The following is a 26966-nucleotide window of genomic DNA, read 5'->3' as shown; positions in this document are numbered from 1 at the left end:
TTCCAACTAGAAACACAAGGGCAACAAAGGTACAGGAACACCACCACCTGAAGTTGCCCTCCAAGCCAAAAACCATCCTGACTTGGAAAAATATTACCATTCCTTCACCATTGCTGAATTAAATCCTGGAACTCTCTCCCTAACAGCATTGTGGGCAAACCCTCAGCTCAATAACTGCAGCAGTTCACCACCACCTTCTCAAGGGCAATTAGGGAAGCCCACATCCCTTGAATGAATTAATTAAAAATAAATAAACTCATACACATGAGTTGAGGGAAATGAAAGAATGATGTGATTGGTTGGGAACTGGTACTGAGCCTAATCATATGAGAGACACAGAGATAAGAAAAACTTACGTACTATTTTTCTGAGTTATATTTTGAGTTAGACATATTCTGAGTTGCTTCACAAGAACACTAACAAAGAAAAATTGTCAATGAAGAGTATATGAAGATACAAGGGCAGATAATCTAAAGATTAGCTAAAGGAAGAAGGATTAAAGACATCCATAAAGGAAGGAAGGTAGGTAGGTAGAGGCACTGGGAGATTTAGGAAGACAGTTCTAGAGTTTAGGACCTTAACATGACAATGCAGCCACTAATGGTGGAGCATTTGAATTTTAAGATGCGCAAGTAACTAGAATTGGAAGGGAACACAAATATCTAGAAGAGTTATAGGGCTTCCAGTGATTATAGAAATGAAAGGAGCAAAACTGGGAAGAAAAGAATGAGAATTTTAAAATTGAGGCGTGGTGTAAATAAGAGCCAGCAAAGATCTGAAAATGGCATTATGCGCAGGGTCAAGAGCAGGAATTCAAATTCAGCTCATGAGGACTGAAGGGCACTTTAATCATATACAGACGATAAACTTATATACATACACACCCATACATCATGCTTACTGGAGAGCCCAGATCCTCCAAAGCAAGGTTTTGGAGGATCTCAAGCTTATAGAGAGTAAAACAAAGGATGTCAGCAAGAATAATCAAATCTTTGGGTAATAAAGGTTATTACACCAAATTCTTCAGTGATCTTGTCTTAGCAACTGTGAACATCAGTTCATTAGCCCTGTACAATCAATTCATACCCTACGAGAGACAATCCTGCAACAGCACTCATTCATGTGCAGCTGCTTTCCCAGCATCTTTTCAGTAAAGATTTTGTCATTATAGTTATAAATTTGTCCAAGGATTTTCATAAATATTTGGAGTTTTAATAATAAGTAAACAACATAACTCCAAGTGGAAATGCATTTATCATAAAATTATTTGCTTTTCTTTTTAATTCCATCACTTAATGTTAAGGGATTCTTGTAATATTAAAACAAAAACATTTTAATAATTGCAAAGATTTTGAAAAGATAATTTAATGAAAAAGTGTCCACTTTTAGCTACAAAACTTTGTCATCAAATTAATTCAGTTGACAACAGATTTCCTTGACAAGGCATGAATAAAAATATGCATAACTAATCAGGAATTTTCTTTTGCTATGTCTCATGTTAGCAGGTAGCCACCATGAAAATCATTTTAACATTAACTTTCCAATAAAGGTTCAACTTTTTTTGTTATGGCATCATGGTTGAAAAGATTATCGTATAGCTGGAAATTATCCTCTCAAAGCTGTTACATCTATAATCATGTTTAAGTGATTGTATTCAGAATTCATTCCTGATTTGTTCTGTGAGAGTTTATATTACCCATGGCACAAGTAGATATGCAAGAATTGAATTAAATGTGCAGTGATAAAAATTGATTAAAAGCTGCTCTAATTTTTGAAGGTCCTGCTAATTGCACTGGGCATTTTATGCAAAGAGTGGGGGCCTGTCCACAGCGTGCTCCGCACATTGTCATTCACAGCAAAGAAAATGGGTAACCATTGGAAAGCTTCATAGGAGCTCATGAGCAGCCTATATATGAATGAAGGAAAACTCACCAGCCTTCCCCCAGGTCTCAAACATGCAGAGCCATACTTCCCTACCTGGGAATTTCAAACATCATTTCAGAAAGAAATTTACTTGTTTTAGCACCACAACCCCACCTAAAACTGCCCTGCTGACAACTTTGAGAACAAGAATGGCTCTTCTCTTGGGATGTTAATTAGCACACTGTGTTATATTCAAATCCTTCCAATCACTTTGGGAAAATACGGGAAATCAGCCACTTTAATATGTGCAGGTCCAAAGAACATGATGTTATGTCTGTCAGAGGCAACATCTTCATTACCTTCCCTGATATCACTTGGACAGGATACAGATTCACAAGAATATTGCCAGAACTGGAAAACTGTAGCTCGAGGGAATGACTGGAAGATTGATATGCTAGCCTTATTTTCTCTGGAACACAGAAAACCAAAGGGAGACTTAATTGAGGGGTATAAAACTATGGCAGGCCTAGATAAAATAGGAAGGACCTATTTTCATAGGTGGAGGGGCATGGATTTAAAGTAAGTGATGGACAGATTAGAAGGAGATGAGAAATGCTTATGCTTACTTGGAGGTTGGTAGGGGTCAAGAATCCACTGGCTGAAAGAATGGTAGAGGCAGAAACCTTCATCACATTTAAACAGTACTTGGATGTGTATTTGAAGAGCCATGACCTGTAAAGCTATGGACCAAGTGCTGCAAAATGGGATTAGGTGTTCACAGGATGGGCTGAATACAAAGTAGATCACATTTTTTATCCCTGCAGCAGTCTGCTACAAGGATTGCAGGCAGTGGGAACCAAGGCCCTCATGCTGTCAGAGGTCCTTCTACTGTTTCCAGATCTCATCAATATTCAGAGTCATTTGGAAACTTGAAAAAAGTTAAAATTAAAATGTATTTATTTTAAAACATAAAACTGTTGCTAATTAATTAAAAACATAAATGCACATTGGAATAAAGAAAAAAAAAAGCAAAACTAACTAAATCATAGCTTTAAATGGATATCAGTGCCCCCATTTGTTGGACATGCTAACTATGGATGGCAGACACATGAGGGGCCAAATATGAAGTGTATTCAGCCTCTTGGTTCAGCAACTTATATACACCCCCAGATCCAATGGGGAGACCAGGAGTGGAGTGGGAGGTCAAATGCATGCTGCTGGTCATCAGCAGGTTCCAGCCTACTGTGTCCTTCACTTTTATTCCCTTGAACTTGAATACTGCTTCCTTACAGCTATACTCTGATGGCAAACATCAAGTTTAATCGCCTGGAGCAACACACAAAAAGCTGGATGAACTCAGCAGGTCAGGCAGCATCTATGTAGCAAAATGAACAGTCGACATGTCGTGTCGAGACCCTTCATCTGGACTGGACTGTTTTAATAGCCTGTCCAAAAAAGCTTTTGTCCTGACACTAACCCATGCCTTTGTTCCATATACTAAGATCCTGTGTTTACTCTTTTAGGAACCTCTGTGTAAACAGGAACAAGGAGTTGTTCACTACTCCTTTGCCTACACTACCTCCCAGATGACATCAATGCAATGCAAAGAATAAGGACAAATATTAGTGTAACACTGTGTTAAGCTTAAACAAATCAGATCCTTCTTGTCACCATAGAAACAAAAGACTCAGCCATTTTCCTGTTCATCCATGGATGCACAAAGGAAATAAGAAAAAAGCTGCGTCTAACAGGGGCAATATCTTATGCACTTTTCCTGAGATCAGTTGAAAATTATCTTGGTTTGGTTCAAGATAATAGAAAAACATTGGATCAGATCATTCTAAGCCAAGTGCCACCAGCAGGCCCCACCTTCTCACACCTACCCGGAGTGACTGAAGGTGGTCACGTCGACTGTCCATTTTCCTACACAGATGCTACCTGACCTGCCGAGTTATTCCAGCTTTTTATGTGTTGCTCCAGATAATTAAACTTGATGTTTGGCCCTCTGTGTCTCCAAGTGAAGTGGGATGTGCCAATGGCAACTAGGCCTCAGGCAGTGTAGTGCAGAAGCACTGACACCATTTACCCCAGCAGGATTTGGCAGAAGACAAAAGCTGTGGGCAGAGCATTGTCTCCTGTCAAAGCTGTCAATGAACTTAACTAGTATTCCTTTATATGTAATCTATTAACATTGAAATGAATAACAAAACAATTATTTAAAGTACTAAAACATAAAACTAAAAATCTATTTCAAAACACTGACAAATAGTTAACTAATTTAAAATAATACAAAAGTAACTTCATTAACTTTGCCTTCCAATCCACAGGCCTTGAATTCCTACTGGGAGCAAGGTCTCAGATCCTGTGCCAGGTCAAGGATTCAAGTTATGTTTGCCCAGCCCAATGCTATGGTTCCCAGTAGTTCTAGGTTCCACTATTGGGCTCTATGTGGAATCTAGCATCAAAGTGTGGTGATCAATATGGCACCATCACTCAATAAATCCTAGACCCTCAATGCATGTGCCCAAGTCCATGACACATTGCTATTTGGAACCAGCAAGCATCCATCTAGCAGCTAGTATGTTTCCCCTCATTTATATGCATAGTTCACAAATATGTTTTTTTTTCCAGCTTGCTTTATATTTAATTCATTTGACCAAATGTAATTCTAGCATTAAGTGGAAAATCATGAATACACAACAGAGTAACTAAATATTAATTATTCAAAGTACTTACTGAAGTATCAGTATAGGAAAGAAATTCACTGCCAGTAAACATTGTGGATCTCTTTTCTAAACAAGATTATTGTGAACTTGATCCTCCATATTCACTGAAAGTGACTCTGACAAAAATTATTAACTCATGTATGATAAGATCATTCACATCTAGTGAATGTTGCTAAGCAAAAGAATCCTTGCTGATAATGCATGTGCCTTAGAAATGTTTAAATCTGCATTTCTGATAATCTTTAAACATGCACATGAAAAACAAATTTCCAAAAATGTGCATCAATAACAAATCAAGTGGAAAATAGCATCTCGTCAATTTTTAGTGGAATGTTTATGAGGTGATCATGTAAAAACTAAAATTAAACCTCTTTTGCATTATATGTCTTCAATTCAGGTTTACAAACCTGAATTTAACGTGTTGGAATTACTTAAAAATTTTGGCATTATAGATTATTTTATCTATATTTATTTAAAAAATTGTCCATGTAAACATTCTGCACCCTGATATACACATAAAATATGGCGGTAGTGTGGAAATGTTGGACACAAGTTTCTAGAAAATTTCCTGTCACCCGCCCATGTTACCTCCATTTCCTGATGAAAATGACAGTAGACCATAGTGGTGATCCTGCTATTCCTTCAGGAAAAGGTAGGACCTCTTAGCAGGTTCTTCCGACCATACTGTTCTTACTACTTATGCATCAAATGTTTGGGTCTTTGTGGTAATTCTGTACATTCAATAGTGCTCCTGGTTCCTCTGGTACTGCCGCAAGTTTGTGAAGCTAAGGACATTACTCTAGTGGCTTGAAGAATGCAGAATGAGAGGTCTTCTGGAATGCAGACTGTTGACCAGCCCCTTCCTCAATCCCACATCCACTCACAATCATATATTCATGGCCTGTAAAAGCATGAAATGCTCTCATCCCTGACTGGCCATTTTGGGCAAGTGAGTTACAAGAAACTCAATGGAATAGAAAATGGATTTCACCCTCTTTTGGTCTGCTAAATGTGACTTGCATGTAGGCTGATGCCAATCAGACCACTCCCACCATCCCACAACAATTTATGAGACTGGGCAAAAATGAGTTAGAGACAGGGCCATGGTAGTTTGCACACAGAATCATGCACTGAACTGATTGAAAAGGAATTGATTGTGGAATTCAGGAAGGGGAAGTCGGGAGACCACACACCAGTTCTCATTGAGTGGTTAGCAGTGGAAAGGGTGAACAGCTTCAAGTTCCTGGGCGTCAACATCTCAGAGGATCTGTCTTGGGCCCAACATATTAATGCAATCAGGAAGAAGGCATGCCAGCGGCTCTACTTCATTAGGAGTTTGAGGAGATTTGGTATGTTACCAAAGACTCTTGCAAATTTCTATAGATGTACAGTGGAGAGCATTCTGACTGGTTGATTCACAGCCTGGTACGGGGCCTCCAATGCACAGGATTGCAAGAGGCTGCAGAGGTTGTAGACTCAGCCAGCTCCATCACAGGTACAACTCTCCCCACCATCAAAGACATCTTCAAGAGGCGATGCCTCAAGAAGGCGGCATCCACCACTAAGGACCCACACCGTCCGGGACATGCCCTCTTCTCATTACTACCATCAGGGAGGAGGTACAGGAGCCTGAAGACTCACAGTCAGCAATTTAGGAACAGCTTCTTCCCCTCCGCCATCAGATTTCTGAATGGTCCATGAACACAACCTCATTATTGCTTTTTTTTTTGCACTATTTATTTATTTTGTAATTTATTGTAATTTTATGTCTTTGCACTGCACTGCTGCCGCAAAACAACAAACTTCACGACCTATAAGTCTGATAATAAACATGATTCTGATTCTGAAAGGTGACCAATGTGGTTCCAAATGAGAGGTGATCATACAGAAAGTTTTCCCTTGTCCTGTTATTTGGAAAAATAACCTCTCACAATCAGGAATGAGTTTTTCTCCATTTTCTTCACTATCTTCTCTGTTTGCCCTTCTAAATTGTCCTATTCCTATAGGGATAATACCAAACAAATACTCCATTGCTAGTTTGTCAACCTGTTGCTGGGACCAAGGCACACAACAAAGATTACAGATGTTCATACTAACTGACGTTACTCGCAAACCGGTTAAAGGGGAGGGAATCAAAGAGATAGTTGTCATTGTTATTGCATGCTAGCAGTTTTCAGTGATCAAGCTTCCCATGCTATTTAATTATTTCTTTCCTTGCTTACTTGTAGGAAAATATGCCCTGAAGCTATTTCAATTCTTTCTTATCTAACTGACCACACCCTCATCTATTGCAAGATTTTTTTTTATTCAAACTAATCCCCTCAACCTCAAGTTGAATTGACACATTTTGGAGCTCTACATTTATATTAGAAACGAGAATGCTTTTGATGGGTTCAGTCTGCATTCGGAAGCACTTCTCTCCTGACATGTTTATCACTTTATCGACAGAACACCTGGCAGAAATAGCATTTGACTGTGATAAAACATATGCTTATCATTATCATAAAGAGGGATTCTGAAGTCTATGGCAACAGAGTCTTAAAAAGATCTCTGAGGTCTAACTTCAGTAGATTGCCAAAAGGCAAACTTTAAAAAAAAGAATTAAGATCTGAAACAAGCCTATTGGATGGAGAATTTTGCATTTTAAGAAAACAAACTTGGGGTAAAAATAACAGATATTAATTTTACAGAGATTATTATAAAGGTATGGCTCATTTAATTCACAACTGCTACCATGATATGTGTTTGAGATATAAATGCTAATTTTATGAACAAGGATTGCCAACAGAAATCCTGGGCTGCTGATCATGCACACCAGAAGTATTGGTCCACAACTGTGCAATTTCTATTGGCACTCTGCGAAGCTCATCGTCTACAGGAGCAATTACTTTAAAAAACAATAGTTGGAATAAAATGACACAGAAATAAATTGACACAAAACACATGGAGACAAATGTATAACCATATATGCGATAGAGGCCTAACCTGAAATTGTTAAACACAATATTAAAACCCACTGGTGGCCCTATTACTTTTCGTGCCATCCAGTCCAACTAATTCATCTAGAGGTGTATAAATCATAGTCAAACAGTCATACAGTACATAAACAGGCCCTTTGGACCACAATGTCGATGCCAACCTTCAAGTACCAATGTATTCGAATTCCATTTTCCAGCACTTGCACTGTGGCCTTCTAAGTCTTCAGAATCAGATTTATTATCACTGACATATGAAGTGAAATTTGTTGCTTTGCAGCAGTAGTACAGTGCAAAGACATAAAATTACTATAAATACAAAAATAAATAAATGGTGTTTAAAAAAAAAGGAATAACAAAGTAGTGTTCATGAATTCATGGACCATTCAGAAATCTGATGATGGAGGGGAAGAAGCTGTTCCTGAATCATTGAATGTGGGTCTTTAGGCTCCTGTACCTCCTCCCCGATGGCAGTAACGAGAAGAGGGCATATCCCAGATGGTGAGGGTCCTTAGTGGTGGATGCCACCTTCTTGAGGTACTGCCTCTTGAAGATGTCCTTGATGGTGGGGAGAGTTGTGCCTGTGATGGAGCTGGCTGAGTCTACAACCTCTGCAGCCTCTTGCAATCCTGTGCATTGGAGCCTCCGTACCAGGCTGTGATGCAACCAGTCAGAATGCTCTCCACCGTGCATCTATTGAAATTTGTAAGAGTCTTTGGTGACATTCCAACTTCCCCTTCCTGAAGTCCACAATCAGTTCCTTGGTCTTGCTGATGTTGAGTGCAAGGTTGTTGTTGCGACACCATTCAACCAGCCGATCTACCTCACTCCTGTACGCCGCCTCATCGCAAACTGAGATTCTACCAACAACAGTTGTGTCATCCGCAAATTTATAGATGGCATTTGAGCTGTGCTTAGCCACATAGTCATAAGTGTAGACAGAGTAGAGCAGTGGGCTAAGCACGCATCCTTGAGGTGCATCTGTGTTGATTGTCAGCGAGCAGGAGATGTTATTATCGATCCACACTGACTGTGATCTCCTGATAAGGAAGTCGAGGATCCAGTTGCAGAGGGAGGTACAGAGGCCCAGGTTTTGAAGCTTGTTGATTAGTACTGAAGGGATGATGGTGTTGAACGCAAGCTGTAATCGACAAACAGCAGCCTGCCATATGTATTGCTGTTGTCTAAGTTCTCCTAAGTAGAGTGGAGAGCCAATGAGATTGCGTCTGCTGTAGACCTGTTGTAGTGGTAGGTGAATTGCAGCGTGTTCAGGTCCTTGCTCAGGCAGGAGTTAATTCTAGCCATAACCAGCCTCTTGAAGCACTTCATTATGGTAGATGTGAGTGCTACCGGGCGATAGTAGTTGAGGCAGCTCACTCTGCTCTTCTTGGGCACCGGTATGATTGCTGCCCTTTTGAAGCAGGTGGGAAACTCAGACCGCAGCAGTGAGAGGTTGACGATGTCTTTGAACACTCCAGCTAGTTGGTCAGCACATGTTTTCAGTAACTGGCCAGGTACTTGATTATTTCTGGATTAAGTCTTGATAATTCAACGGTGCTTCTGGATACTTGTTAATGTTGTGAGAGTACCTGTTTCCACTACACCCTTGGGCATTGCATTGCAGATTCCAACCACCCTCTCAGTGAAAAAAATAATCCTCAGATCCCCATTGAGCCTCTGACCCCTTGTCTTAAACCTATGTCCTCCTTTTTCCACAGGGTGGCAAAGGGGTGCCTACCAGAATCAGGCCAGAGCCTCATAAATCTCTGCAAACTGGTGTCAGGTGATATACACGCGACCTCAGTATCATTTTAACTGCTTACATACTGGATAATTCATCCACAATGGATTCTAAGCTCAATTAAACCTGTTAGGACATCTAAAAGGTTCAGAAAGGTTGGTGTTGAAATTATCTTAGTGAGGCCAAGAAGAAGTGGCTCCCCCACTTCACTCTGGGGCTGAATATTATACCAGCTCAGAAGGTCAGCACTGCACCAGAATATATAATTGAGACCCACATGTCTGTTAATATGGGGGATACTCAAGGCATGGTTCTTTTTTCAGACACAAGAGACTGCAGATGCTGGAACCTGGAACAAGAAACAATCCGCTGGAGGAACTCAGTGGGTCAAGCAGCATCTGTGGGGGGGGGGGGAAGGAATTGTGTAGGCAGAAACAATGGGCCTACCAGATCCTGATGCAGAGTTTCAACCAAAGACGTCAACAATTCCTTTCCCCCTACAGATGCTGCTCAGCCCCCTCAGTTCCTCCAGCAGATTGTCTGTTGTACATGGAGAGCTCTGTGGTTTCTTCTGCTCCTGCTGTGTTGCTGGGCAGCCACTCCATTGGACGTTACTCTATGGTTAAAATACAAGTAAGTTCTTTTTCCCACTACTTCCACTGACTCGTCATGCTTATTCTTACTTCCCAATATCAAGTTCATATTGTGTAACTATATGTTACCTTTCTGTAAAACTCTCATATGCATTTTTACATCCTTCCTTGGCTCAATGCCTCAACTATCTCTATAACATCTTCCAGCCCAATATGCATCCCTTCCAACCCCCCTTCCCCCAGCAAACTCCCTGCTCCTGTTAATCTGACCACTTGTGCATAATGTTGGCAGCTATGCTTTCAGTTTCTTAGGCCCAATATTCTAAATTCCTTTCCAAAACACCTTACCTTCAATCTCTATCTTTAAATTTCTCCATAAAGCTCATATTTGACCACATTTTTGACCACCTCCAATGTAGCTTTCTTTGGCTTAGTTATTTTTTATTTCACCACTGTGCAGGCACAGCATAAAACAATATAAGGTACAAGATTCCTTTGACTAACATCTCAACCAATTCCAATTTTAAGAAGAAGCAGTCTTGTCAGTTGAAATCTGCTCCCATTGTAAATATATAATTCCATGGAGCCACTTGCCTATGCTCAAAAGTAAATTATGCATTTATAAAAACTGATACTGCACTTAATCACTAGTTTAGAAATATTCTCTGTAATACATCTACTGCGATGAAGTGCTTTGAGAAGCTTGTCATGGCTAGAATAAACTACTGCCTGAGCAAGGACCTGGACCCGCTGCAATTTGCCTACAGCCACAACAGGTCTACAGTGAATACAATCTCACTGGTTCTCCACTTGGCTTTGGAGCACCTAGACAACAGCAAAACATACATCAGGCTGCTGTTTATCAATGACAGCTTGGCATTCAACACCTGGATCCTTGCCTTCCTTATCAGGAGACCACAGCCAGTAAGGATCAGTAGTAGCATCACCTCCTCGCTGACAATCAACAGACGCACCACCTCAAGGACGCGTGCTTAGCCCACTGCTCTATTCTCTACATTCGTGACTGTGTGGCTCCACACAGCTCAAGTGCTATCTATAAATTTGCCTATGACACTGCTGTTGTTGGCAGAATCTCATATGGTGACCAGGAGGCACACAGGAGTGAGATAGATCGGCTGGTTGACTGGTGTCACAAAAGCAACCTCGCACTCAACATCAGCAAGACCAGGGAATTGATTGTGGACTTCAGGAAGGGGAAATTGGGAGAACACACACCAGTCTTCATTGAGGGGTCAGCAGTGGAAAAGGTGAGCAGCTTCAAGTTCCTGGGCATCAACATCTCAGAGAATCTATCCTGGGCCCAACAGATTGACGGAATTACAAAGAAGGCACGCCAGCGGCTCTACTTTGTTAGGAGTTTGAGGAGATTTGATATGTCATCAAAGACTCTTGCAAATTCCTACAGATGTATGGTGGAGAGCATTCTGACTGGTTGCATCACAGCCTGGTATGGAGGCTCCAATGTGCAGGATCGAAAGAGGCTGCAGAGGGTTGTAGACTCAGCCAGCTCCATCACGGTCACAACCCTCCCAACCATCGAGGACATCTTCAAGAGGCGGTGCCTCAAGAAGGCCGCATCCATCAGTAAGGACCCTCACCATCTGGGACATGCCCCCTTCACATTACTACCATCAGGGAGGAGGTACAGGAGCCTGAAGACCAAAACTCAACGTTTCAGGAACAGCTTCTTCCCCTCCGCCATCAGACTTCTGAACAGTCTATGAACCCATGAACACTACCTCAGATTCCTCTTTTGCTCTATTTATTTATTTTTGTAACTTACAGTAATTTTTATGTCTTTATGTCTTGCACTGTACTGCTGCCACAAAACAACAGATTTCACAACATACGTCAGTGATAATAAACCTGATTCTGATTCTCCAAGGAGATTTTACTAAGAGAATCTCCCACCAGGTCTTGCTGTAGGTCTGCTGGTTGTGTGGAATAAAGACCTGTTACATCCATAGCTCTGGACTCCATGTGGCTCATTTAAAGTCAAATCAGTGTGAAAACAAAAGATGTCTCAAACCTGTGGACTCCACTATTGCACATTATGATGTGGCAAGCTCCCAAACGATTGCAGAGTTCAGAAGAAACTGACAACAATCCCACGCCAGAAGCACTACAAGCAGTATAAGCGCAGGCTGCCGTACGTTTTGACCTGATAAAGGATTCCATCAGTCGATGAAGTTCATCCAATGCATTGAGTGGCCGCATAAGCTGGAGGCAGAAAGCACATGATACTGAAGTTAATACTTGCAAGTAACTAAGGGACAAAGATTTAACAAGATAAGCAAGCTAATAAAGACCACAATCTGATCAGTGCTTCGACTGTCTGCAATTTCCTGGACTGTGTAAAGAAATTAAGCTATTAATTTTCTCAGAAAATCTCGACAATATTACGCTCTATGTAAAAAGTCCTTCTGAGAAATTAAAACAATCCAACAAAGTTAAATCCAATTAAAGACATGAATGAGATATATAAATGTTTTGTAAAAATGTTCAAGTTTTCTGCATTACCTTATCAATTGCAGCAGCTTTGGATGAGTTTGGAGGCAAATTTGATTTATCCAGATAAAATGCCCTGTTGAAGGAATAAAACCAGTGTTAGCCAGTATTCATTAGTCAACGTTCCCAGGAAATAGAACTAAGCATGTATGAGTCTTAATGAAGCAGTAATTCCAGGAATCTTGAAAAGGTAATGGAAGACCTCACTGCCCAAGGTAAAGGACAGTTCCCATAAGTGTAGGAACTGTGTCATTAGTAACTGTCCAAATGGGCAGCACACACATTTAAATATGGATCAGAGGCAAAGGTCTCAGTGAATAGCAAGGGGAATGTAGAGCTGCCTATATCCCCTTCATTAGAACCTCCCAGTAGTCCTTCCCAGCCCAAAGATGAAAATACAGTTATAAGGGAGCTACCAGTCACATAAATTCTAGTGCTTGTGCCCACCTGATTTAATAATGTTATTCTTGCAACTTCTGGGGGTTCTTTTAAAGGTTTCAGAAGAAGTCATATTGACATCAGAATTTAGGTCATTGTTAACTTCTTGCCTGATGTCACTTGTTTGTTATCCATAGAGAATGGCAACAAATTCTGGTCAAGCTAGTGATTCTGGGAATGAATTAATAAATAAATCTGTCTTGTTCCATCTTAAATTTATGGGCATGCTGTTTAATGTCACGAACTCCAGACACAAGAACATAAGAAGTAGAAGCAGGAGAAGGCTCACATTTCAGGTCCCATGTTATCACAAGATTATTAGAAACAGAAATTTTTATGATAAATAAATCAAGAATATATCAATTTTTTTCAGTGGTGAATTATGTCAGCTTCTCTATGACTGGACATTCCCATTTTACCAAAGGGAAAAATCACTTCTATGGCAGGTCCATCCCAGGAAGTAGTAAGGATAATTTTGAGAGATGCAGTTTTAGTAACCCCTATCATCTAATGGAAGGATTAGATCATGAAATGGAAACCATTGTAATTAAGACCTTGATGAACTCCTGAATTATTGATCACTGGTTACTAATGTGTATGTTCATAGTAAGTGTTCAAATTCCAAGTCAGTAGCATATTTGTATATTGACACAAAACGTTTCACTTTACGAAATGTCCCTTGGCACTTTAGAGGATGGCAGGTGAACAATAGTAGTAATGGGAGATGATTGAAAACATATGAAAGACATCAGTTTGAGGAAATTTTGAAACTAGAAAACTAGAAAAAATGGAGCAAGACAAAGATTTACTGAGAATATTCAAGGTGTTAAGATGTGATAGTTTGGTTGAGTTAATACATTCATGATGCCCTCTAGCTATCAATGCTTGGCTTCCTATATCTCTATATGTAAACTCCTTTCAGAATTGCAGAGTAAGATGAGCAAAAGATGGTCTAGCAAGTGCACCATCCCAAAAACAATCCCAGCAGATGTATGATTATAATGATGCAATTTCCATTTACATCAGGTTTTCAACACCAAAAAAGAATTGTCGGAAAAAAATTTATGTTAGGACACGTTCAAAATCTTAGACAAAGTGGAAGATTTAAAGAGTATCTTAAAGGAGGAAAAAGCGGTGGAGAGGCTGAGAGTGTTAGGGAGGATATTCCAGGTCTAAGTGTCCAGATTGCTGAAGGCAGGACAAGCAACGGTGGAGCAATTAAAGCTGCAGATGCTCCAGAAGCCAAAAATGAAGGCTGCAATTGTAGGGCTGAAAATGACAGAGGTGGAAATTGGCAAAGTCATGGAATGATGGGTAAACAAGGATAAAAATTTGAAAATGGAAACATTGCTGATGTACATTCATCACATCATTTAAATAAAACACGACAATGTTCAACACATTCAGCAGGTTGGACAACATGTGTGGAGAGAAAAAAAGAGTTAACATTTAGGTTAACAGAGTCATGATGAAAGGCCAAAAACCTGAAAAAATGAACTCTGTTTCTTTCTCCACAGATGCTGCCTGTCCTGCTGAGCATTTCCAGCATTTTCTGTTTTTATATTTCAGATTTACAGCATCTGCAGTTAATTTGCTTTTCCATTAGACACTTCTTCCCCCTTTAAAAAGTAAACAACACTTTATAAGAAGGTAAATGTATTTACACAGAGGCTTATATACACTGATATATCAAAACAAGTCAATTGTAACTTATAAGTTTGGTTACATTCAAAGAGATAACTTGTAAATTTGACTATATTTCAAGAACATACATATTCAGTAACATTCAAAGACATTACACATTCCTTGTTCTCTAGAGACCTTCTCACATCATCACTTTGCCCTGTATCTTCACTTTGTTCTGGTCCTTCAGTAGATTGTGTCCCTGATCCATGTTGGTTACTGATTGACCTTTTCACAGCCACACTCATCTCCTTGGACACTTCTGGTGTGAAGTTAGTCCAATCTTCCTGCTTTGTGGACTTCTGCACTCTCTGCACTCCAATGTATACTCACATTCATAATCTCAGATTTCCTATTCTTGCCTTGCTTCTCTTCATTACTTTTTCACCTTGCAGATCTCATCTCTGCTTCCTTTCCAGAGACATTCACTTACCCTTCCCCTACATGAAAACACCTTGAAGCCAATTCTGCTGTCCTTGATGATAGCATATTGAGCAGACATTTAGAGTATGTTAAACCAGTCTCTGTCCTGTTGAAATGGGTTAATGCTCCTCTGTATCCTGATACTGTCCCCATTATGCCATGCATTCTTCTCACAATCCATTCCAGCTCCACCTGCAACTGACTGACTCCTCACTCATGTTTGTCCAAACTAGTCAGATTTTAATAGGACCATTCTGGTAAGTCCCATTCTAATGGTTTAGACAAATACTCCCACTTGTCTGATGTAGCAGGATCACTTTTTGCATTACAGTTTCAAACTGAGCTTCCTGATGCAGATTCCACTCTTGCTCCTGTAACTTCACACCGACAATTTCTCTTCCACTGAATTCAAGTGCTCTTTTTAAGTGCTCCTTCGTTTTATACATACAACAAAACTTTCACTCTTCTTCAATCTGGGCACGTACGACTATTAGCCCTTCATCCCAGAAGATGATTCTTGTTGCCTTTTTCAGAACTCTGGACATGTTCTCACAGTCCAGGTCCTTCACAAGCACTGGAAAGCCTCAACCATTCATATTCAACTTTCCTTGGTACTTTGTCACGTAAACTAGCACACCATTCTCTACATGGTCTATACTGAACAAATGAGCAAATTCTGCAATAGCTTATCCATGTGCTCAGTCTTCATGTGCCAGAGCAGTACTTTTCACAGTATCTGTAGTTCTGTACAACTTCTCTGCAGCCACACCCCTTTCTGGTGCTGACTCACAGTTGTGCTTTGGACCTGTGCAACAACTTTCTATCTCCAAGCTCACTACTAATCTGTCACTGTCTCTTCCTTTAATCTGCAATGAGTCAATTGCAATGTAAGCAACATTGGAGGGAAACACCTGTCTCATCTCTCCTTCGCTATTCCCAATCAAATAAGTGCTAAGGTTAAGCAGAATATATAAGCTCCAAGTACTCCAATTCAGTCCCTGCCCAACACTTATTTGTTACTGTTATTGGCAGCATCACCTCCTTAACACTTTGGGCTACGGCGCACCTCATTTCTCCCAGTGCTCGCAACACTCTTCTGGCTTATGTAAAGTAGGATATTACTTTTCATTAGCAGGAATTGTGCAAGGTTATACCTTAGGATGTCTTGCCCCATTACTGAGTGGTCTGCTGCAGTACCTACACTAATTACAATATTGTAATCTATTATTTTATTGTTGTTGTGAACTCACTGCAGCCTTTTATCATGTCACCCTCCACAACATAGCGACCATTCAGCATATGGTCTTTCATGTCATCATTACAGAGTCATGGAGTTATACAGCCAAAAACGGGCCCTTCGGCCCATCACATCTATGCTGACCTTTTTGCCCATCTACACGAATCTCATTTGCCCACACTAGGTCCTTATCCTTCCATACCTTGCCCATTTAAGTGCCTGTCTAAACATCTCTTAAACACAGTGATTGTATCTGACTCCACCACCTGGTCTTGCAGCAAGTTCCAGATATCAACCACTCTGTTTAAAAAAGGGTTACGCTCAAATCCCCTTTAAAATTTCCTCTCACTTTAAACCTACCCCCTCTTGTTACTGATACGTCTACCATGGGAAAAAGACTCTGACTATCTATCTACCCTATCTATGCCTCTTAAAATTTTATATAGCTCTATCAGGTCACCCCTCCGATGCCTTTGCTCCAGGAAAAACAAACACAGCCTATCCAATCTCTCCCCATAATTAAAGTCCTCCAATCCAGGTAACATCCTATTAAATCTCCTCTGCACTCTCTCCAGCACAACCACACCCTTCCTATAGTGTGCTGACCAGAAGTACATGCAATACTCAAGTGCACTCTAACCAGTGTTGTGTAAAGTCGCAACATAATGTCCTAACTTTTACAGTCTATGCACCTTCCTATGAAGGCAAGCATACCATAGGCCTTCTTCATCATCCCATCTATCTGTGTTACCACTTTCAGGGGAATATGGACTTGAGCATCAAGGTCACGATGTTCACCAACATTCCTTTGTGCCCTAACGTTTATTGTGCATATCCTGCCCCTCTTTGACTTCCCAAAATGCATCAACTTGCACTTGTCAGGATTAAATTCCATCTGCCAATGCTCCACCCAACTTTCCACCTGATCCATATCCTGCTGTATCCTAAGCCTACCTTCCATGCTCTCCACAACACCACCAACCTTCATGTCATCTGTAAATTTACTAAACATACCCCCTACATTGACGTCCAAGTCATTAAAATATATCACAAACAACAGTGGTCCCAGCACCAATCCCTGTGATGAACATTAATGTTGATGGTCTGCTAAGCACCTTTCTGGGAGTATTTAGTTGGTGTATTTCCTTGCTGCTGAGCAAAACATGGACTTCAACTTTGTACCTCAGCCACATTCTGTTTGCTTTTGCAAGCTGGTGCAAATATCAGCAAGAGCACACCACACTTGTTAAATATGTGGATAAAGGCTGCAGGGCTGTCAGATAATATTTGTTATTAAAGAAAAAGAACACAAGGGCTATATTTGCTCTGTAAGAGGGAGGAAGAAATGGTTTTAGTGGACAAGACAGGTGAATAGAACTAAATGCATTTAATCAGAACTGATAATGGTTAGCTGAGCCGTCTGTATTCCAAGCATTTTCAAATCTGAACCAGTTGGACATGAAAGCACAAAGATTAGGGCCTTATCTGGAAGAATGATTGAGATGAGGAAAAACTGAATGGTTACAAACTGATGCTCTTCCCGTGTCAGGCACAATATGTGAAATTTTCAGCTAACCGTCACGAATTACTTTGCTATATTTTCACTACTTCATGTTGCTCTGCCATGCAGGAGACATGGAATTGAAGCTTTTCATCTGAACTATGGCAGATATTAATCTGCATCAAGCTCATAGAAGCTGGGGAGTTCCAATTAATGGATCACAGGGAAACTGTATTCAGCTAGTGAAAGTAGGCAGCAGGAGGGCACTTGCTTCAGATTTATGACTTGAGAACAGATGCATTGCCTTGTGAACTCCACTGAACAATTCATCAAGGTCAGATGCTCCACGTCACACTCAAAATTATAACTATAGTCCTGCTTTAGAGTTCCCTCCTGCTGCTGCCTATTGTGTTAGCAAATATACAAAAATGCATCCAACAACTTGAGCAATGCTAATTTAGCCTTTCTAAATTTCCTTCTGAAATTGATGTGTTATAATTAACACCACTGGCAGAAATGTCAGTCCCAGTCAGAAATCACAATAGTGAGTATAGTGAAAGACAAATCATTGTGGCTTAAAATAAAAAGATTCTTTTGAGAAAAGTGTTAATTGAGGTAATGACAGGGGCTAAGAGAGTACTGAGGAACAAAGAGACCAAAAATCCCTGAAGGTGGTAACAGGTGGTAAGGAAAGCATGCAGGATGCTGACCTTCTTTGGGGCATGGAATATAAGAGGAAGGAGGTCATGGTACAACTTTATAAAACATTGGTTTGGCCACAACTGGAGTACTGTGTGCAGCTCTGATCACACTATAGGAAGGATACTGTTTGTATTGGAGAGGGTGCAGAGGAGATTCATCAGGGTGTTGCTGGGATGGTTTGTTTCAATTATGAGCAGAGACTGGATAGACTAGGTTTGTTTTCCTTAGAATGGAGGAAGCTGAAGAGGTATTTGATAGGGGTGTACAAAATTATGAAAAGGCATAGATAGCATCGATAGCAAGAAACCTTTCCCCATATCAGAGATGTCTAAAACTAGAGGACATGAGTTTAGGATTAGGGGTAGCAGTTCAGGGGGGATCAGAGGAGGAAATACTTCACCTAGATGGTGGTTGGAATCTGGAATGAACTGTCTGAGTAGAGGTGGGTACTCTCACGATTTAAGAAGTATCCAGACAAGCACAAATCACCAACATATCGAAGGTTATGAACCAAGTGCTGGTAAATGGGATTAATGTTGATCCATATTTGATGGTCGGCTTGGACATGATGGATGAAAGGACCTGCTTCTGTGCTCTACAAATCTATGGCTTTTGTCAATCATCTTATATCTGATCACCCCGGTTACTCATCCTGCTGCAACTGGAAACATCTTGGAAAGAACCAATCAAATGTTAGAATTTTAATGACTTCACAAGCTTCTTGGCAAATCGAATGACTACACAAATGCAAATACTGCCTTTAAATTCTATAATTTATACTTTGGTCATGTCATACCTATACCATTTTGCAATGTAGATGTATTATTGTGGTATATTACACGGGATTTCCAATAGCAGCTTTTCATTTTCTCTTTTAACTGCAATATCTTATTTGTTATTTTTCACAGGCAACTGTTCATTTACATTATATATTTCAACAGGTAAAATAAAAAGGGTTATGGTAATATAGTGGTTATACTACTAGACTAATAATCCAGAAGTCCTGGCTAATGTTCAGAAAACATGAAATAAAATTCCATCATAGCAGCCTAGAAATTCCCTTCCTACTTTATAATGTGCCTTACTAACAATGTTTTTAAAAGTCCCATGAAGGTTGCAATGTTTTTTTCTGAGGTCCCCAGAATGCTTTTGTTGGGCTTCCCTGTGCAACAAAATATTGTGTCACTTCCAGTGCACACTGCTTGATTAATACATTGCAAGATCCCAAGCTGCTGGTACTATAAAATACCAGATCATGCAACTATTGCACAGACCAAATCACTGAAGTGAGAGCAAAATAAAGATTAGGCATTAGAAATTTACAGAAATTATTAGAATTACTTCAGAATACACTAGAGCCCATTATTTATTTTAGAGAATTGTGGTGCAAATACAGACACCCCAATGCTTTATTGAATAAATGAGTGAAGATAATGAGGTGAAATTGCTTCTGGAATGCAAAATGTTCTAAATTTGATACTGGCCTAGCTGTTCTTGACTGTGGCTAAGGTAAGTAATCTACCCCTGTCAACTCATTTTAAAATTCTTTTCTAGTGCTATTTCTTTCAAATTTTAGTGTAAATTCACAGGTTCAAGGCCTCCATATGGAAACTGTACTTGATGAGAGTATGATTCAGAGAATCAGAGTGATATAAATTCTATATCCAACTCACACTCCCCTGGGCAAAAACTCTGCCAGATACCAGCTTAACAAATCACCACAAAATAATTACATATAAATAATGAAGTATAAGAAGTAGATATATGGTGCCATATTTGCCTCTGGATTGAGAAGCAGTGGGTATAAATACCACACTGGGACCCAAGCTCTATAATGAGCTTAATGTTTCAAAACAGTACTGAAGAAATGGTTGCATTGCTGATGTTTCTGGCTCACAAAATGGTATTAAACAAAAATCTTGCATCATGCTCAGGTGGACATAAATAGTCTAATGGCTACTTCATATAAAAGAGCAGAGTGTCCTCCAAACATGTAACATAAAAGCAACATAAAAGAAGCATTAAATGTTCACGTGTCCCTTTGCCATTTGTGCAACCTTTTGCAAAGCTGATAACTGCATTTATCTACAAGACAATTATCACTAAACTACAAAGTTACTTAATTGATTTTGAAGTGCTTTGAGATCTCACAAGGACATGAAAATTACTTTAAGGTATTTTACTGAAGGTAATTCTTACTGAAAATAATGAATTACAACACAGCCTAGGGAATTTAATAGTTGTCAATTAATGTGCTTTCGCTCTTTGAAGCACAGCCTTTGACCATCTGAGGAATAGTGTTCAAAGATCAAGACCTCAAACTTGGCACAAATCTCATGGTCTATCAGGCAGCACCTGCTCTTCCATGCACTTCAGAGATATGGCCTACCTTCAGCAGGTGCATCAAAACACTTCAGAGGTAAAACCAATTATGACTTCACAAAATAAGCAAACTGATGTCAGTGTGCTGCCTTAATTCCATTCAGCTGGCTCCAATGGGCAGGTCACATTATTCTCAAAGCCTTCTTAAATGTAATATCCTCACCAACTTTTGGGAATCCCTTGCCCCTGACTGCACAAAATAGGGAAAAAAATCAGCAGGAATGGCAGTGAGAACCTCACCTCTTCATCATTGGATGTTGAAGCCCAGCAAGAGTAACAGAAAGAACACTCAGCAGAGCAATCCCATTGGTCCCATTTCCCCCTAACCCTACAACTTATTCTCTCTTCTATGCCCATTAGTACTCCTTGATTCTTTTTGCCACTCATTACTCAATGTGTAATTCACAGTGGCTAATTTACTTACACAGTTTTGGAATGTGAGAGGAAACTGGAGCATCCAGGGGAGGATTGAATCCAAAGTTAGGATTGAACCCAAGTCTTCGGAGCCATAAGGCGACAGCACTAATAAGGTGCCACAGGTAAGTATGCATCTGAATCCAGAGGAAGAGGTGTGGATCAAGGTTCAGAATAGGAAAATGCTATGGTGAAGGTTGGATGCTTGCAATTGGGTGTCCTGGCTGGGTATGTGACTGGTGGTTTGGGGAGGATAGGTGACGTCAGGAACTTGCAATTGGCAATAGGGGAAGTAGTGGGTAGATGCAACAACTGGTGATTGGGATCTCGAGTTTGAATGATTGAGCCCTTGGTGTCAGGGTGGGTCAGACAACATCATTAGTAATGGGTTTGGGATGGGCACTGGAAACAGGGACAACATGGTGGGGGACTTGAAAGTCAGCAGGTAAGTAAATAAATTAAAGGGATTTACCTAAATCAGGTTCTAGTTCTGGACTGGGATAAAAAGGCCCTTTTAAATTGTGCTCTTGCGGGACAATCAGCCAAGCTTCAGAAGAATGTGATGTTATTTCTCCCGTCAACACTCTGAACAAGCATAGAACGGAGAATGACATTATAATGTTTATGGTCAATACTGGCCAAGCTGTGCAAATGCAATTCATGACAGGAAGTGCCTGAACAAATTTGCAGAGTAGTGCGTAGTGCACAGGACCTCTGGTAATTATGAGAAGTGTTGATTTTGAAAATAAAACCGCATCAAATAACCACATATCTAGACCCATATCAAATGCCCAGAAATTGATCAATACCCGGTAATATTTCTGACTAAATTGATGGAAACAAAAGTCCTGGAGTCACCCAAGGGATACTGAATTTATAAACTTCGATGGAAGGCAAGCAGGAAGAGTCAGGTGCTACCTCATCTGTATGTTTCCCTAGTGGGCGTTTCTTTGGAAATTGGGATTACACACTGAACAATGAGCAATTGGTTTTATGAAAGGAGGTCCAGATTTAACACAGAATGAGTACTGGTGCTACAGTTAAATACACCTCCAAAAGTGATTTCAGAGGGTCTGGATTTTGGAGTTTAGATCCCTAAATGAAGCACATGGCGAATTGTCGCCAACGTTAACCTCATCACTTGGATTATGGTTCAGTGGGCAGAGAGTGAAGGAGCTGCACCAGGCAGATCCTGGAGCTTATATCCTGAATCTATCTAACAAATGTCACTGGTATGCCAGCCGGATGTTGTCAGAAAGTCCAGGATCAGAATTTGATTATTAGCTACAGTTGGTAATTTGCCCAATTGCAGAATTCTCTGGCAGATTCTCAGAAAAAACACAAAAGCTGCAGCCGAGCTTTGAAAAGTGAGATGCTTTTCAATGAATATCTGTATTGTCGCAATGAAGTTATGTTACCAATTCAAATTACAATGCTGTCTTCTATTTGCTAATTCCTGAAGAGTATTATAAGGCAATTTACAAGAGAAAGCCTCTTTTGAATGATTCCTAACATTCAAAACATTTAGTAACTAGAAACAGTAATCATAAAATGTAGGACAAAGCAAACCCATACCTGAGCTTTTGACAGTATTGTTTTACATTCTCCAGAGAAGTTGCATTGATCTGAGCCTGGAATTCTTCCACAGATGTATTTTCTGTGTAGTAATAACCTTCCATGCTTTCCATTGCTATAGGAGAAAGACACTTCATTCATCACTTATGAAAATACAAAATAATTAGCAGCATCACACAAATTCCAGTCACATCGTCTGCAACATTTGGAAGTTGTTTCCATACCTTGTGTAAATAGCACTGGGTGAACTTTAAAACCACCTCCATTCTTTAATCTCTGTGGAAGCTGCTCAAAATTGTAGTGCTCCAAGTAGAAAAACACTTTTAAGGCTTGTCGATTCCCTTCTACTTTGTATGTGATGGGATTATCTGCATGAAATGGGAAAAAAACAAAGTAACATTTTGCTCAACCTCCTCATGGTTTGTGGTTAAAAAAGATGGAGCACAATGCAACTTGAATCAGTTAGAATGTTTTGACAAAGGTAATATTCCTCCTTTTAAAGGTATTTTTTTCCGATTTCCTTTTCATTTGCTTATTTGAAATTATTCAGAGGGATGTGTAGGCAGACAACTCAGAAGGATGATGGTAATTGTCTCTACATCCTTATTTATGACACATCTGTGAAGGATCTTCTCTATTTTTAAAGTAGTCACTTCATTTCTTCTTACAATATCTCCATAAAATATCCTGGGATATTTCTCTAAACTTAAAATTCCATATGAATGGTGGTGGTACTGTTTTTTTTATTGGAGATGGGTGGGGAATTCCAAGATTCCAAGCAACATTTGATGAAGTAATTACAATATAAATCTTGCTATGGATGTCAGATAACTTGAAGGTGATAGCACCCTCATGGCTTCTTTGTCCAAATGAAGTGATGGAGGACATAGATTTGCATTTATCAGGTAATGATTTGTGTATGAAAGTGTTAATATGTCATCCAATATTACCTAGTGTTTGTATCCTACTGTTACCACGTAATTAAAAGGCCCACTTAGAAATTGTGAAAATATGTGTAAATCTTAACTCTTGTCTTTTCCTGTGCTTGCTCCTGCCTGCCATCAGGATCAGAATCAGGTTTATTATCACTGACTTACAGTATATGTCGTGAAATTTGTTGTTTTGCAGCAGTAGTACACTGCAAAGACATGAAATTACTGTAAATTACAAAATAAATAAATAGTGCAAAACAAAGGGAATAATGAAGCAGTGTTCATGGACTGTTCAGATATCCGATGGCAGTGGGGTAGAAGCTGTTCCTAAAACATTGAGGGTGGGTCTTCAGGCTCCTGTACCTCCTCCCCGATGCTAGTAACAAGAAGAGGGCATGTCCCGTAGAGTGCGAGTACTCAGTGATGGATGCTGCCCTCTTGAGGCCCTGCCTCTTGAAGATGTTCTTGATGGTTGGGAGGGTTGTGCCCATGATGGAGTTGGCTGAGTCTACAACCCTTTGCAGCCTCAAGATCCTGCAAATTGGAGCCTCCATACCAGGCGGTGATGCAACCAGTCAGAATGCTCTCCACCGTACAGCTATAGAAATAGTGAAGAGTCTTTGGTGACATACGAAATCTCCTCAAACTCCTAACAAAGTAGACCTACTGGCATGCATTCTTCATGATCGCATCAATGTGTTGGGCCCAAGATAGATCCTCTAAAGGTGTTGCGCCCAGGAACTTGAAGTTGCTCACCCATTCCACTGCTGACCTCTCAATGAGGACTGGTGTGTGTTCTCCTGATTTCCCCTTCCTGAAGTCCACAATCAATTCCTTGGTCTTGCTGATGTTGAGTGCGAGGTTGTCGTTGCAACACCACTCAACCAACCGATCTATCTCACTCCTGTAACGCCTCCTCACCGCCATCTGAGATTCTACCAACAACAGTAGTATCATCAGCAAATATATAGATGGCATTTGAGCTGTGCTTAGTCACATAGTCATAAGTGTAGACAGAGTAGAGCAGTGGGCTAAGCACGCATCCTTGAGGTGCGCCTGTGTTGATTGTCAACAAGGAGATGTTGTTACCGATCCGCACTGACTGTGGTCTCCCGATAAGGAAGTCGAGGGTCCAGTTGCAGAGGGAGGTACAGAAGCCCAGGTTTTGAAGCTTGGTGATTAATACTGAAGGGATGATGGTGTTGAATGCCAAGCTGTAATCAATAAACAGCAGCCTGACGTATGTTTTGCTGTTGTCTAGGTGCTCCAAAGCATAGTGGAGAGCCAGTGAGATTGTGTCCACTGTAGACCTGTTGTGGCGGTAGGCAAATTGTAGTGGGTCCAGGTCCTTGCTCAGGTAGGAGTTTATTCTAGCCATAACCAACCTCTCAAAGCACTTCATCACAGTAGAGGTGAGTGCTACCAGGTGATAGTCATTGAGGCAGCTCACTCTGCTCTTCTTGGGCACTGGTATGATTGCTGCTCTTTTGAAGCAAGTGGGAACCTCAGACTGCAGCAGTGAGAGGTTGAAGATGTCTTTGAACACTCTAGCCAGTTAGTTGGCACAGGTTTTCAGTGCACAGCCAGGCACACCGTCGGGGCCTGATGCCTTGAGAGGTGAGATATTCTGACATCGGCCTCTGAGGCAGAGATCACAGGGTCACCAGATGGTGTAGGGATTCTCACAGGTGCAGTGTCAAACTTCAATGGCAAGTATGGCATTAGTCATGTGTCATGTAACCACATGTTAAAAATGTCCAACTTACATTAAACTTCCTGCTTTTCCTTATTTATGAAGTTCTTGCCTCATGCAGAAAGGGCCTCACACAGAGCAAACAGGTCATTTAAATTGGTGGAAACATCAGTGCTGCATCAAACTGGAGGGGTGAATACTGCTTCTATTTAAATCTCCACATTCCCTCTCTGATTGGCAAATGGAGGTAAAATCATCCCTCAGAAATCTAAGTTGAAGGCATAGGTCACTGATACTTAAATTCTGTACTGAAGTCAGCACCATCAGGGAAGAAAATAGACATGATTAATCTTCTCCAAACTCTCCTTTGCTACTTGTTATTTACTGCATATAAATATGGAATAAATTCAGATAAGGCAGCAGCCAGAAGACTTCAAAGCTATTGAGATTGTTCTCTTCCTCTGGGCCCAACATCCCTTTCAGTGCCACTGGCACTGAGGAAGTCTGGGAAGTTGATCAGTACAATGTCTGGGTGTGGCACCGGCATTAATGTGAACTGCTCTACTCGTCCACTGGGTTAGTTACTGATGGGCATTGGCTGCATCAATGAGGTTAGGAGTCATTTTAGCTCATGTTGTATATTTCTATTTAACTAATGTGGCAACATTATTACCCCTTGTTTGCCTTTCTTTGTGTCTGATATGCATTACCCAAGTTATTCCCCATTAAGTGGCACATTTAAATCACATGACAATGACACTAGGGAGATATCAGAACCCCTCCAGCTGGAAAACAGCAACTCTGAATATTGCCAAAAGGAAGCAGATATGGTATTTGTGGCCTGCAGTTTCAGAGCAGAGGATCAGTAAAAGAGTTGGTTGTAATCTCTTAATATTGCTAGAAAGGAAGGAATGTTTAAAGGCAACCAGAGGACAGTGGCAAAGATGAAGAAAAGGGCTGAAGCACGTACGTTAGTTTAACCTGGTAAGTAAATCAGGTATAACTACATTTCAGTTGCATGCATGGGGCAGAGAAGTGCACGTGAACTCAAGGGAGAAGTTGGTGAGGCATTTGGGGGAGGGGTAAGTGGTGAGGAAAAGAGACAATATAATTATTAAATTATGAGAGGCAAAGATAGAGTAGACAGCTGGTATCTTTTCTCAAGGGTCGAAATGTCTAATACTAGAGGGTGTGCATTTAAGGTGAGAGGGAGCAAGTTCAAATGAAATGTGCAGGACAAGTTTTTTTATGCAGAGAGTGGTGGGTGCCTGGAAGGTGATACCGGGGTAGTGATAGAGGTAGATACGATAGAGGTGTTTCAGAGGCTCTTTGATAGGCACATGAATGTGCAGAAAATGGAGGAATATGGACCACATTCAGGCAGAAGGGATTAATTTAATTTGGCATCATTAGCTTAATTAGTTTGGCACAACATCGTGGGCCAAAGGGCCTGTCTGTGTGGTACTATTCAATGTCCTACGTACGTTCTACCACTATTGCTTCAGGTTTCCCCTTGAAATAAATACTTTAGATAACATCCATTTCATTGCCAAGCATGT

The 26966-nt window shown here is 40.4% G+C and overlaps 1 protein-coding gene across 4 annotated transcripts in view; it reads right to left on the bottom strand.

Annotated features, from left to right (window-relative positions):
* prex2 (phosphatidylinositol-3,4,5-trisphosphate-dependent Rac exchange factor 2) overlaps nt 1–26966 on the bottom strand; it is a 323008-nt gene that overhangs the window by 53529 nt on the left and 242513 nt on the right. For all 4 annotated transcript variants that reach the window (XM_052023230.1, XM_052023227.1, XM_052023229.1 and 1 more), the window contains exons 34-37: nt 23007–23150; nt 22783–22897; nt 12440–12503; nt 11949–12139 (exon numbers count right to left, since the gene is read on the bottom strand). In XM_052023230.1, the coding sequence (XP_051879190.1) occupies nt 11949–12139; nt 12440–12503; nt 22783–22897; nt 23007–23150 (514 nt within the window). The remainder of the gene's footprint in view (nt 1–11948; nt 12140–12439; nt 12504–22782; nt 22898–23006; nt 23151–26966) is intronic.

Source organism: Pristis pectinata, chromosome 9, assembly GCF_009764475.1.
Source record: "Pristis pectinata isolate sPriPec2 chromosome 9, sPriPec2.1.pri, whole genome shotgun sequence".
Classification (NCBI taxonomy): domain Eukaryota; kingdom Metazoa; phylum Chordata; class Chondrichthyes; order Rhinopristiformes; family Pristidae; genus Pristis; species Pristis pectinata.
The sequence above is the reverse complement of the archived record's forward strand: the minus strand, read 5'-3'. Positions and strand labels throughout refer to the sequence as shown.